Source organism: Phascolarctos cinereus, unplaced genomic scaffold (genome assembly GCF_003287225.1).
Source record: "Phascolarctos cinereus isolate Bilbo 61053 unplaced genomic scaffold, phaCin_HiC Scaffold_5;HRSCAF=322, whole genome shotgun sequence".
In the NCBI taxonomy this organism is placed as follows: Eukaryota; Metazoa; Chordata; class Mammalia; order Diprotodontia; family Phascolarctidae; genus Phascolarctos; species Phascolarctos cinereus.
In genome coordinates this window covers 9126713-9138792 of record NW_027555958.1, presented here as the reverse complement: position 1 = coordinate 9138792, position 12080 = coordinate 9126713, and the positions used below count along the sequence as shown (strand labels likewise).

The window sequence follows — 12080 nt, the reverse complement described above, 5'->3', positions numbered from 1 at the left end:
CCTCTTATCCAACCAGAATGCAGAACTAAAGGAGATTTTCACATTTCTCACTCAACATGTGGTGTGTTTTTTTCCCCCCATATCCGTGTTTCTTACTGGTTTCCAAAGAAACATGTCAGAATGTGTGTGACTGCATGGAATCACTCATTTTTAACGCTTTCACATTTTGCATTTCTCTCTTTTCAAGCACAAGACTCTGCTGACCTTATTTTCCTTATTGATGGATCAGACAAGACTGGAAGTGCCAATTTTGCAGCTATTCGAGATTTCCTTGTAAATTTCCTTGAGAGACTTTCCATTGGAGCTCGGCAGATCCAAGTTGGGGTAGTGCAGTATAGCAATGAGCCCAGAACTGCCTTCTCTTTGAATAGCTACTCCACAAAGGCTGATATTCTAGATGCAGTGAAGGCTCTTAGGATCATTGGTGGTGAGGAGACCAATGTGGGGGCTGCCCTGGACTTTGTGGTGGAGAACCACTTCACCCAGGGGGGAGGCAGCAGAGTGGAGGAAGGGGTCCCACAGGTGTTAGTGCTCATAAGTGGCTCACAGTCTAGTGATGACATTAGAGATGGAGTGGTAGCCTTGAAGCAAGCTAGTATATTTTCATTTGGCCTTGGGGCCCAGGGTGCTGACAGGGCAGAGCTCCAGAACATTGCTACCGATGAAAATTTCGTGTTTACCACCCCGGAATTTCGTAGCCTTGGCGACTTACGAGAATACTTACTGTCCTACATTGTTGGAGTGGCCCAAAGAACAATTGTGTTGCAGCCCCCAACCATTGTCACCCAAGGTATGTATACCTCTCTGGACATCATTGAATGGATGGGGTTTGGTGGGTTACCTCTCAGCTGCAAGTAAAGCCAGGAGTAGAATAGGTTCCTCTGTGGAAAAGTTGTAAGTCAACATAGCCCCAGTGTCATGGATGATACCTAGGGTTTTTCAAGTTAAATATGATATTATGTAGCTTCAGAACAAGAAAGCTTGATTTGCTAATTGTTGGCTCTTGGTGTGATAGGAATCATTGTTAAGAGAACTTTCTAGGCTGGTTCTATCAAGCATACTTAGTGAAAACAGTAAAAATGATAAGGAACCTTGAAAATATTATTTATCCTTGAAATATAAAACTACCTAATGATTGGTCCTGACTGTAAGCAATTAGTTGCTTGCCAAAGCAACCCAAGTGGAGAACAGACATTCAGTGGCTCACTTCATTCTGGGATTTTTGACAATTGGGTGCCTTCTTAAGGTAAGAAGCCTTGAATTCTCCTTTTGAAAGACAAAAACAATTTCCTTAGCAAGAAATCTTCTGGGCAGCATAACTGCATCGACTCCCGTGGATGGTGCCCTCTTGATTCTTTGGGTGGCCTTCATACTATTTGGTCATGGTACCACAGCCTTCCTGGCCTTCAGTTTGCTCACCGAGTGAAAAGTGAGCAGCTGGACAGGATGGTCTCAAGATTCCTTCCAGCACAAAGAGACTATTCCTTTGTATTATGAATTGAAATTGAGGGGAAAATAAGATCATAAAAAACCACTAGGTGTTATTGGCATTGGTGCCAAATGGAAATGACTAATTTCATTTTAATATTTTACAATGACTAATTTAAATGTTGTAGACTTTTCACTTTTCTTCCAAACAGTTCCTCTTGCTGCAAATACAGCAGGAAGGATGGTCAACGTAAGCAATGTTTTCCTAACTGGAAATTTATGTAATTGGACTAGGCTGGAGCTTATGTTTGTATTTTCTATGAATGTGGGCTTTGCAAAGCAAAAGAAAATAGCCCAAAGCATCTTAAATAAGTTTGTCCAGAAGATACTGGTCTTACTGGAGAGGACAAAAGCCTTTACAGGGCCCTCATTTTGTGTATTGAGACTTTCCTTCCATGAGGGACATAGGAATGTCACCAGAAGAGGACTGAGAGACCATCTAGTCCAACTCTTACCCAAATTAGAATCCTGACTACAATAGGCCTCCTAAGTCATCATGCAGCCTCTGTTCAAAGACCTCCGGTCATGGGAAACTCACTACCTTCCCAGGCAGTCCATTCCATTGTTGAATGCAGGAAAAAGTATTTATTAAGCATATCATATGAGCCAAGCAATGTGCTAATCACAAGGGAGACAAATAGAAAAGCCGAGTCAGTCCCTGTTCTCAAGAAGTGCCCTTTCTAAATGGAATGGATGGTAAATCATTGCTTCTCCAGGCTAATTTTTTATTAGAAAGTAGAAGAAATAATTGATATCAACCAGTATAAGTGCAATTTTATTGTATTTATGTTTCTGATGATTTTTTCCTGCTTAATGAAATAATTATATTATAATGGAAAATATTTCTAGCAATGATCCCTGGCACTGAGGGCTGGACTTCAGCCAGATTATGCTGAATGTAAATTGACATGTTTCTGAAAACTGGGTCCATGACAAGATCAAGGATGACACATTAGTAACACTGAAAAGTTTGGCTGGGTTGAGGAGGAGTCAACTTTGAGCAGTCCCATGCATAGCAATGAGGAGCGCTAGCATATGGATGGCATGACAATTAATCAAGAGGAAGAAAGTGAGCCCAAATTAGACCAGGGAACTTCCAAAGTCCTGGATTCTAAGGCCTTTGCTTGTTGGGACAAATGGCCCTTCACATCTCACTAGGCTCTGAGGGAATCACTGCATAGTAATCCAACACAGTAATTGATGTTCCTAACAATAAACCTGAGATATTAAATAAAGACCATTAGGATTGAAGTCAGAGAACCTGGGATCAGATCCCCAGTTCTGTACCAGCCTCTCCATGGGAAGAGAGTGATGATGGTCCCACTGAACCATCTGCCTTGACCAGACAACACTTGGGGGTTTTGGGGAGGGTCCAGAGGAGGGTGACCAGGATGGCAAAAGGGCCTTGAGATGATGTCAGATGAGAGCCAGTGGCAAAGGAACTGGGGATGTTAATCTGGAGAGGTGAAGTCTTCCAGGAGAGGCCATGGGAGCTGTCTTCAGGCATCTGAAGGGCTCTCATGTGGAGAAGGGACTAACCTGATCTTTCGTGGCCCTAGAAGGCAGAACCAAGAGCCCTGGAGGAAGATGCTGAGGCAGGCTGGAGTTGTGCAGGAGGGGAAGCTTCCGAATCACTAGAGTGGCCTCCTGGGAAATAGGCCACTCTGAGAGTTGGCACTTTCCCCCTTGTTTGAGGTCTTCAAGCAGAGGCTGGATGGCCTTTCTGAAGGATGGTGGGGAGGGGAGCCATGTTGAGGGTAGACTTGGACCAGTTGGCCTCCAATGTCCCTCTCTAAAATTTGGCACAAACCCTCCATGCCAAGGGTTGAAAATGGTGCCTAGAACTGCTTAGAGGAAGTTACAGGTCCTGCTGATTTACAGTTGGGTAGGGCATGTAGCCAAATGGATCACAGCCAATATGAGTTTTAAAATAGATGAATAGTTCCCTAGGAGTCTTTCTGTTGAAGCTCTAGATCTATGCTCCTTGCTATAGCCTTTCCCTCAAATCTCTAATGTGAAGAGTCTTTTCTTGACATCAAGCCCACACCTGTATCTTTGCAGCTTCCCTCCATTGTCCCTGGTTCTGCCTATGGGGACCAACAGAACAAGTCCTGTCTCTGTGAGCTCTCTTTCTTTCTTCTCACTTATCCTTGGTATCTACTCCTCATTAGCCAGTTTTGTTCTATTATTTCCAGTCCAAGATTATTCTCCATCAGAGAGAAGAGAACAGAATTAGAGTTGAGCATCTCTGCCTTGTCTCCCTTCTCAGGCATCATCGTTCCATTCATCCCCAGAAGTGATCCTATCCCTTCTGTGATCCTCTTGTTTTCCCTAGTAGAGCTAAGGACAAAAGAAGAAATCCCTCAGACTAAGAAAATGCCTTTATATTGTCCCTGGATTTACCTCAGTTCATCCTGAGCTTTAGCCCTCCCAATACTATTCTCAAAGCATCATGATGCGTTTACTTTTGTCTTCTGTTGCTCCTCTTTGCCTCCATGTTCTGTACAATTCATTCAGTTCTTCTAGTTTTTGAATCCCCCATGCATCTACATCATCCTCTTGATGTCTTCAGAATTTCCTTCATGAGAGCTCCTTGCCCCTCCTGGAATAATATTCCCATCAGGATTTTTAGCCCATGGGGTTTGGCTTATCTTTTCACTGAACCCTTTGAGATATGTTTCCCCCAATTCTTGGGTGCATGCCAGGCTATTGACTCCTCTCTCACGAATGTTAGAATGGAGTAGTGCCTTCTGTAAAAGCTTCCTGTTATTTCCAACCCCTAGCAACCAATTTTTTTTGGTTAGCAAGAGTCAGATGTAGAATAAAATTATCTTTGTTGGTCCCTCCACTTGTTGGAGGATGAAATCATCCTTATGACAAGTCAAAGCATGATCAGCTGCTCCTTATTTGGCTCAGAGGGAGCTCCAGCAGATGTCCAGACCATTTAAATCCCCCATCATTCCTGTGCCATGCCTCTGTACCAGGCTTGTGGTCTATTTTTGCATTGCTTATCTGGTGCTTCTTTCTGTCCAAGTGGTCTGTATTACAAACGAGGATGCTATCACTTCTATTTGGCTTCTTTTGCTCCCCATCCAATGTTCTCTGACATGCTTCTCTCTTCTGGCTCCTGGAAATTTTCCTGTGCCTTTAGGATGCATAGAGCATTCTTTATTTCTTTTGATGTTGTGATGTGGTCCTACAGATGGTATGCTGTTGTTATTTCCCCAAAAAGGAAATGTTCTGGTTATGATATGTCTGTTATTCTTCTGTTCTGTCTTTTCCCTTTTATAGTCTGTGGTTTTGGTTCCTTTGGTATAAACCCACACTCTTACAACAGAATACACTTTCATGAAGAGACTTTTGTGGTCTTATTAGTTTGGTTTTTGTATTAATTTTCCTTTTTAATAGTTTCCTCCCCTCACCATTTTTGTTTATTTCTCACAGTGACTTAAAACCACATTTTATGTTCTGAAAAGTGAAGCTGCAAAAAACCTTGGTAAAGAATAGCTTTAACTCTGCCTTAATTCTACTTTGACATTTGGGGACACTAGGGTCCTGTACCCCTGTGTCAGTCAAAGGGGCACCCTGGGTATAGATCAATTCCATGTCTTTCTTTTGAGTTTCTAATGATTCCTGTTCTCAGGGCTGTATATCAAGCGGTGTATTTGGGGAGCAAAGAAGATCTTATTGGATTTTGGTGGTGATACCCTCAAATAGGCAGTTGATCAAACCCAGTTTGCTCTTGCTTAGCTGACTTTACTGTTACTAATTGCTATTCTTTAGGAATGCATGTGGCTATAACTGAAGCATATATAGCCCAGGGAACTCTCAACCGGGAAACTCTTAGTATTAAGTCAGTCAAAGAAATATTGCAGTGTCTTTGATGTTCTTCTAGGGTTTTAGAGAATCAAGTTGAATGTGGGTATTTGAGCCTGTCCACTTACTATATAATATTACTGCCTGCAGTCATTGAAGTCAACAAGAGAGATATAGTCTTCCTGGTAGATGGCACATCTACACGGGGACCAGCCAACTTCAATGCCATCCGTGACTTCATTTACAAAGTCATCCAGAAGCTGGAAATTGGACAGGATCTGATTCAAGTGGCTGTGGCCCAATACTCACACACTGTTAAGCCGGAGTTTTATTTTAAGGACTTCCAAACCAGAAGGGATGTCCTCAGTGCTGTTCGGAGGCTGAGGCCCCTTAATGGCACAGTGCTGTATACGGGAGCTGCACTTGACCACATCAGGAACAACTTCTTCAATAGTTCTGTTGGTTATCGTGCTGCAGAAGGAGTTCCCAAACTCCTGGTGTTGATCACGGGAGGTAAGTCCCTCGATGACATCAGCCGGCCAGCCCAGGAGCTGAAGAGAAGTGGCATCATGGCCTTTTCCATTGGGAGCCCGATGGCAGACAGAACGGAGCTAGAAGAGGTTGCCTTTGACTCCTCCTTGGTGTTCGTCCCTCCAGAATTCCGAACGGGGCCTCTGCAAGCCATTCTACCTGGTTTGCTGGCACCATTAAGAACTCTTTCTGGAACCACCCAAGGTATGTTCCAAACCATAAGTAGAGTAGTAGTTTTTAAAGTGAGATCTTGGAGAGAGAAAAGGATTTGGCCTCTGTGTCACTAAATAGAATCCAGAACAGACTACTGCTAAAAAAAAAATAAGACAAGATGGTGATTAATCTTGAGGTCCCTTTTTATTTGGGGTTGAGAAGCCTGGATCTTGGATGGCTCAAGGTCGGTCTGTAATGGCCACATGTTTGAATGGGCCTCTGGGTAGGGAAGCACAGGGCCTGAAGATTGAACTCCATCCTCTTCAGATTCCCCAAATAAAATGAGAACTCAACAAGGCTAGAATGGTAAAGCTCAATTTTAAGTCCACAAATGATTTCCTGCGAACCTTGCTCTGGGAAGCCGTAACCTGAATGGATTCGATCCACCCAGCCGTCCTTAATGAAGATGAATATCACGGAATCACCACCTCTCACCCTAACCAGCTTCTTCAAGTCACTGTCTCCTCCCTCTCTGTTGCATGACTGCATGCCAAGTCTTAAGATCATTTGGTGTTCTTGGATGCCCCCACCCCCCTCGTAAAGCTTAGTTGTGTTTCTGTGTTTCAAACTTCCATCCCATGCCAAAGTTATTGAAGTTGATTATTTCAGGATATTTTACAGCCCAGTGAGTTGCAAATTTGAACAAAGGGGTTAGCTGCTAGGTCCCAGTGATGGCAGATGGAGGGAACTGTTAAGAATGACGTGGCACATGTTATCAATGTCCTGAAGGCATTGGCTAAGCATTTATTTGGAAAATGAGTAAATTCTGAAAGACCCAGGGTCACTTTCTCCTGCACTGAGAGGCAGGGTAGTATAGTGAATGGATCTCTAGGAACAGCTGGATTGGACTCCCACCTCAAACACTTCCCAGCTATGTGACCCTGGGGAAGTCACAACCCCTCAGATTGTAAAATGAGGCTTCTAAGGTCCCTTCCAGTTCTAAATCTATTTATGACCCCAGTCATGTATTATGAGCAGCATTTTAAAACGTGACTGTCTTTATTAAGGTGTGGGGCTCTTCACATATTCCATTTTTGCCTTCTTGCCTTGAGCACATATTTTATACGTCATAAAACTAAATTAAAACTTTCAAAAAATAAGGAAATCAGCAGGGAATGATGACAAATATTCTCAATTAGAACATAGGACTCCAGAGAGGAAAGGGAATAAGCTGTGGACCATTGTTTCCCTGTTCCTTTGCCCTTGGCCCTTGTTATGAGTCCCCTACAGTTGTCAGTGGGAAAGTATTTACCATCATCACCAATTCTTGCCTCCATCGTCTGGTCAGGCCTTCTGTCCCCTCCATTCACCTAAAGACAGTTTTTCCTCTTTGCCAAGAGGGAAAAAAAGACAAAATAAAGCAGATCTGGGATAGGGAGAAGGACTAGATTTGCGATTTTATTGGAGCAGAAAGTTCCCTCAGCCAATATAAACCCCTAGTTTTTCCCTCTGATGCACAGATCAAGCTCAACCCCTTTGCCCTGATAGGCCTTCAAATTCTCTTCTTTAGGCTAGTGATCTCCAAATCCTTTGGCCAATCCTTATGTGCCACAGTCCTTAGTTCTTCTCCCATCCCAGTTACCTCTCAACTCACCAATGCCCTGTTGTGTTAGGGCCAGAGCAGGGCTACCACTTCTCTAGTCCTGGTCATGACGGCCCTCAGAGCAGCCTGAGATTGCATGCACCTTCTTTGTCTGCTATAGTATGCTGTAGGCTCATCTCGAGCTCATAATCCACTAAGATCTTTTTTACAAGAAACCAAAAAGGTACAGCTGGATGGTTCCAATCAGGAATTAGAGGAACAGCTCCAACCTGTTTTAACCATCTTCCCCAGTAGGACCAGACTGTGACAAACGCAATGGCACCTGGTGCGTGGATTTATTCTGGGGGCGTTGGGGAGGGCTTTCACCATTCTTCTGATGATTTCTGATGCTAGCCACCCCACCGTGGGAGATGGCTCACTCGTGCGTTTTGTGAGCTTCACTCAGTTTCTTACCCTTGACCATCAAAATGCTTCACCAGTAGCAGTAGTTGAAAAGAAATATGCAGAGCCATCTGTCATATTTGATGCCCCGGGCACGCTTGGCCTCACTGTGTGTTTCTCTGTGGTCTTGACGTTCCCATGTGTGCCTGTGCGGGACGCGCACATGGTCCAGTCTCACGCAGTGTGTTATCTGTCTCTGAGTATCTCACCTTGTTTTCTGTGCTTCACTGCAGTTCCTGTAAACAAAAGGGATATCATCTTTCTTTTGGATGGATCACTCAACGTGGGAAACGCCAACTTTCCTTATGTGCGTGACTTTGTAATGAACTTAGTGAACAGCCTTGATGTGGGCTATGACAATATCCGGGTCGGTTTAGTTCAGTTTAGCGACACTCCCGAAACTGAATTCTCCCTAGACACTTATAAGTCCAAGGCAGATTTGCTTGCTCGCCTGAGGCAGCTGCAACTCAAGGGGGGGTCCACTCTGAACATTGGCTCAGCGCTTGACTTTGTGCGCTCTGAACATTTCACGGAAGCTGGTGGGAGCCGGATCCATGAGAATGTCCCTCAGTTCCTCCTCCTGCTCGCTGCTGGGCAGTCGGGGGACTCTTACTTGCAAGCTTCCAATGCTTTAGCCCAAGCTGGAGTCCTGACCTTTTGTGTGGGTGCTAGCCAGGCTAACAAGGCAGAGCTCGAGCAGATTGCGTTTAATCCCAGCCTGGTCTATCTTATGGATGATTTCAATTCCCTACCAGCCTTGCCACAGCAATTGATTCAGCCCCTAACCACGTATGTTAGAGGTGGTGTGGAAGAAGTTCCACTTGCCCCAACAGGTAATGTTCAATTTTCTTCATCCCAACTCTCTATCCCCTCACTCCAATGGAGACCAAACTGGGAGGCAGTTGGTCAATACCTTTCTCTACCTTGTTGTGACCCTTAGGAGGGATGGAGGTTCCCTGGGGTTGACTTTCTTAGTTTTTGATTGGATTTTGGAGATACTATACCAGCATGCTCAGATTCTTCCATCAGTGCTCTTGAAGGAAGAGATGAATAAATTAAAAATGAAAACAAATAAAAAATAAAAATAAAAAGCTATTTGCTAAGTGCTCACTATGGGCCAAGCAGGGTGCCAATTTACAAAGACAGCAGTGAGACAGTTCCTGTCCTCAAGGAGTTTACATTCTAACACTGAATATGAAGGAGCCCTTGTAGCTCAGTTCCACTTCAGACAGCATATGACTCTGTTACTTTATTAGGTTTCTGTTCATTCCATGGCTCTTTTTCACCAGAATACTTAAAATTTAATTTAAAAAATTAAAAAAATTTAAAATTCAGGAATCATATTGGCTTTGGTGTCCCTCCAAATTGAAAAGTGCCATTGCCCTTCTGAGCCCTTCTGTTACCATACTGCAGCAATACTAATATGACTGGTTCACTAAGCAGACAGGAATTCATGGTATCAGAGATTTAAATCTAGAAGAATCCTCACAGGTCGCCTGGTCCAACACCCTCATTTTACAGATGAAGAAACTGAGGTCCAGAAAAGTCATAGGATTGTAGATTCAGAGCAAGAAGGGACCTGAGAGACCATCTGCTCCAAACCCATCACTTTATAGGTAGAGAAATTGAGTTGACTGGATGTGTCCTGACAACACAGCAAAGGGGACCATAGCACACTTGGCCTGTTTGATCTTAAATCTGGTCCCAATTGTCCTCTTGAGCATTTGCCTGCCGTTTCTGCTCATGTGACAATCATGGGCTGAGGATAGGGCTGAGTCGGAGAATTCCCTGCATTCCTCACAACTGATTCCAACCAACATCCTCACCTGGCATCTTTTTACACTGAACTATATTTGCAGGATCGTACAGGTACTTCAAGGCTGAACAGAGCCTTAGAGGCTGTTTATTCTAACTGCTTACTCTGAGCTAAGTCTTGGAAAGCCAAAGACAAAAAGAAAATACTCCCTTCCCTTCAAGAGTTTCTATTCGACTGTGGGGGAGTTCACCTTGGACCATTTCCATGAGATTTAGCAAAACATCTATCGTGAACAGGATGGCAAAGACAAATTTGGAGAGGAATTAGATTGAAATGCTGCCATGGTTTCTACCCTGCTTACCCTACTATAGATTGTCTATGGTCATGGGGCTCAGAAGGTTGCTTGGGGACATCACTGCTGACCAGTGATAGCCGTGGAACTCATTGATTCTTAAGATCAGAATAGCTCCCAGGATCTGTTTGGATGGGATTCAGTAAAATTGAGTCACCCCATGTAGTTTGAGCCACAAATTCATCCTATCCATGGATTTTTGTACCCTTTTAAAGGGAGTTTAAGGAGAATTAGATTTTTGGACAAGGACAGAGTAGATGGATAGATATGTGACAATAAGGAGTGCGCTGTTGGCCACTATTTGGACCCTCTGCCATAATTTCAAATTTAGTGAAATGATCATTAATTTCAACTGAATTAAGTGGTAGCATGTTTCATGCCATCCGTATTCATCAACCCATGGCACCCTATGTCATGGGAGATCAGTCTCACATTTTTAAAAGCATAATTGCGATAAGAGCATTGTTAATTGTTTTACACCTTAATTTATTTTTGGAAAGGATGCAGCCTTCCTATACTTTGTTACCAATGGCATTTCACAAGTCATAGTGTGTGGAACTTTTCTTGTTTTTTTTTTTTTTAGAAGTGAAGTGTTGAGTTGTATGCACTCATCTTTTCTTCTTTCTATTCCCAGATTAACACAGTAGGACCTGAAATTTTAGTGACAGTGGATTTGCATTCTTTTTGGATGCTGGTATAGCTATCTTCTTCCCTACTTGGTGAATCCTGTTAGCAAGCCCCTGTAGCTCTTGACTGAAATTCAACCAGCTGTGATCACCAGTGTTTGTTTTACTTATTTTGTTTTCATTCACCTTTATTTTAGAAAACAAGCGGGACATTCTGTTCCTCTTCGATGGCTCAGCCAACCTTGTTGGTCAGTTCCCTGCAGTCCGGGACTTCCTCTACAAGATTATTGATGAGCTGGATGTGAAACCTGATGGTACTCGGATAGCAGTGGCTCAGTACAGTGACAATGTCAAAATCGAGTCTCGTTTTTCTGAACACCAGAATAAGGGAGAGATCTTGAATGTTGTAAAACGGATGAAGATTAAGACAGGCAAACCCCTCAACATGGGCTATGCCCTGGATTTGGCACAGAGAGATATTTTCGTGAAGTCATCTGGAAGTAGAATAGAGGAAGGGGTGCCTCAGTTCCTTGTCCTCCTGGCCGCTGGAAGATCAACTGATCGTGTGGATGTGCCAGCCCAGAACTTGAGACAAGTTGGCATTATCCCATTCATTTTCCAAGCCAAGAATGCAGATGCTGCTGAATTAGAAAGGATTGTACCCTCCCCTGCATTTATCCTAAGTGTTGAGTCTCTGCCCAAGATTGGAGAGCTTCAGCCACAGATTGTGAATCTCTTAAAAACTGTGCAAAATGGTGGACCACCACAAGGTATGCTTGACCATTGCTACTTTTCCAGGATAGTTCTCCAGCATGTGGGTTAGTGGGAAGATCTGATTTTAACTTATTGGGGTGATTGCTGAGGAAGTCAGCTGTGGGTTACGTAGTGGTGTGATCTCCTTTTTGCTACTGAACTATCTCTATGACTGCTTCAGTTTCCCACCTACTGAATGGGGAGGTAGTCAGGCGGAAAGAGTACTGGGTTGAGAATCAGATCCTGGTTTTGGCATTTAATATCTGTGTGACGTTGGGCAAATTATTTCAATGATCTGGGCCATAGTTTCCTCATTTCTAAAGGTGTTTGACTATATTATCTCTAAGGGCTCTCCTAGCTCTAAATCTATGGGACTATACTGTGGTGCTAGAAGAACAGGGTTTAAATCCTGTCTCTGACACTTACTAATTGTGTGACCTTGGCTTGGGCAAATCACTTAAACATTGTGGCCTCACTTTCCTTGTCTATAGGAGGGGATTGGACTATAGAATAAGTTAAGCTAGAAGGTCCCTTCTAGCTCTGAGTTTGTGACCCTATAAT

At 43.5% G+C, this 12080-nt stretch overlaps 1 protein-coding gene across 1 annotated transcript in view; it reads left to right on the top strand.

The window, feature by feature from the left end:
• Positions 1-12080, top strand: part of COL6A3 (collagen type VI alpha 3 chain) — a 98895-nt gene that overhangs the window by 27056 nt on the left and 59759 nt on the right. Inside the window, 4 exon segments of the mRNA XM_020972268.2 lie at positions 188-790; positions 5455-6039; positions 8266-8865; positions 10964-11536. Coding sequence (XP_020827927.2) covers positions 188-790; positions 5455-6039; positions 8266-8865; positions 10964-11536 — 2361 coding nt within the window.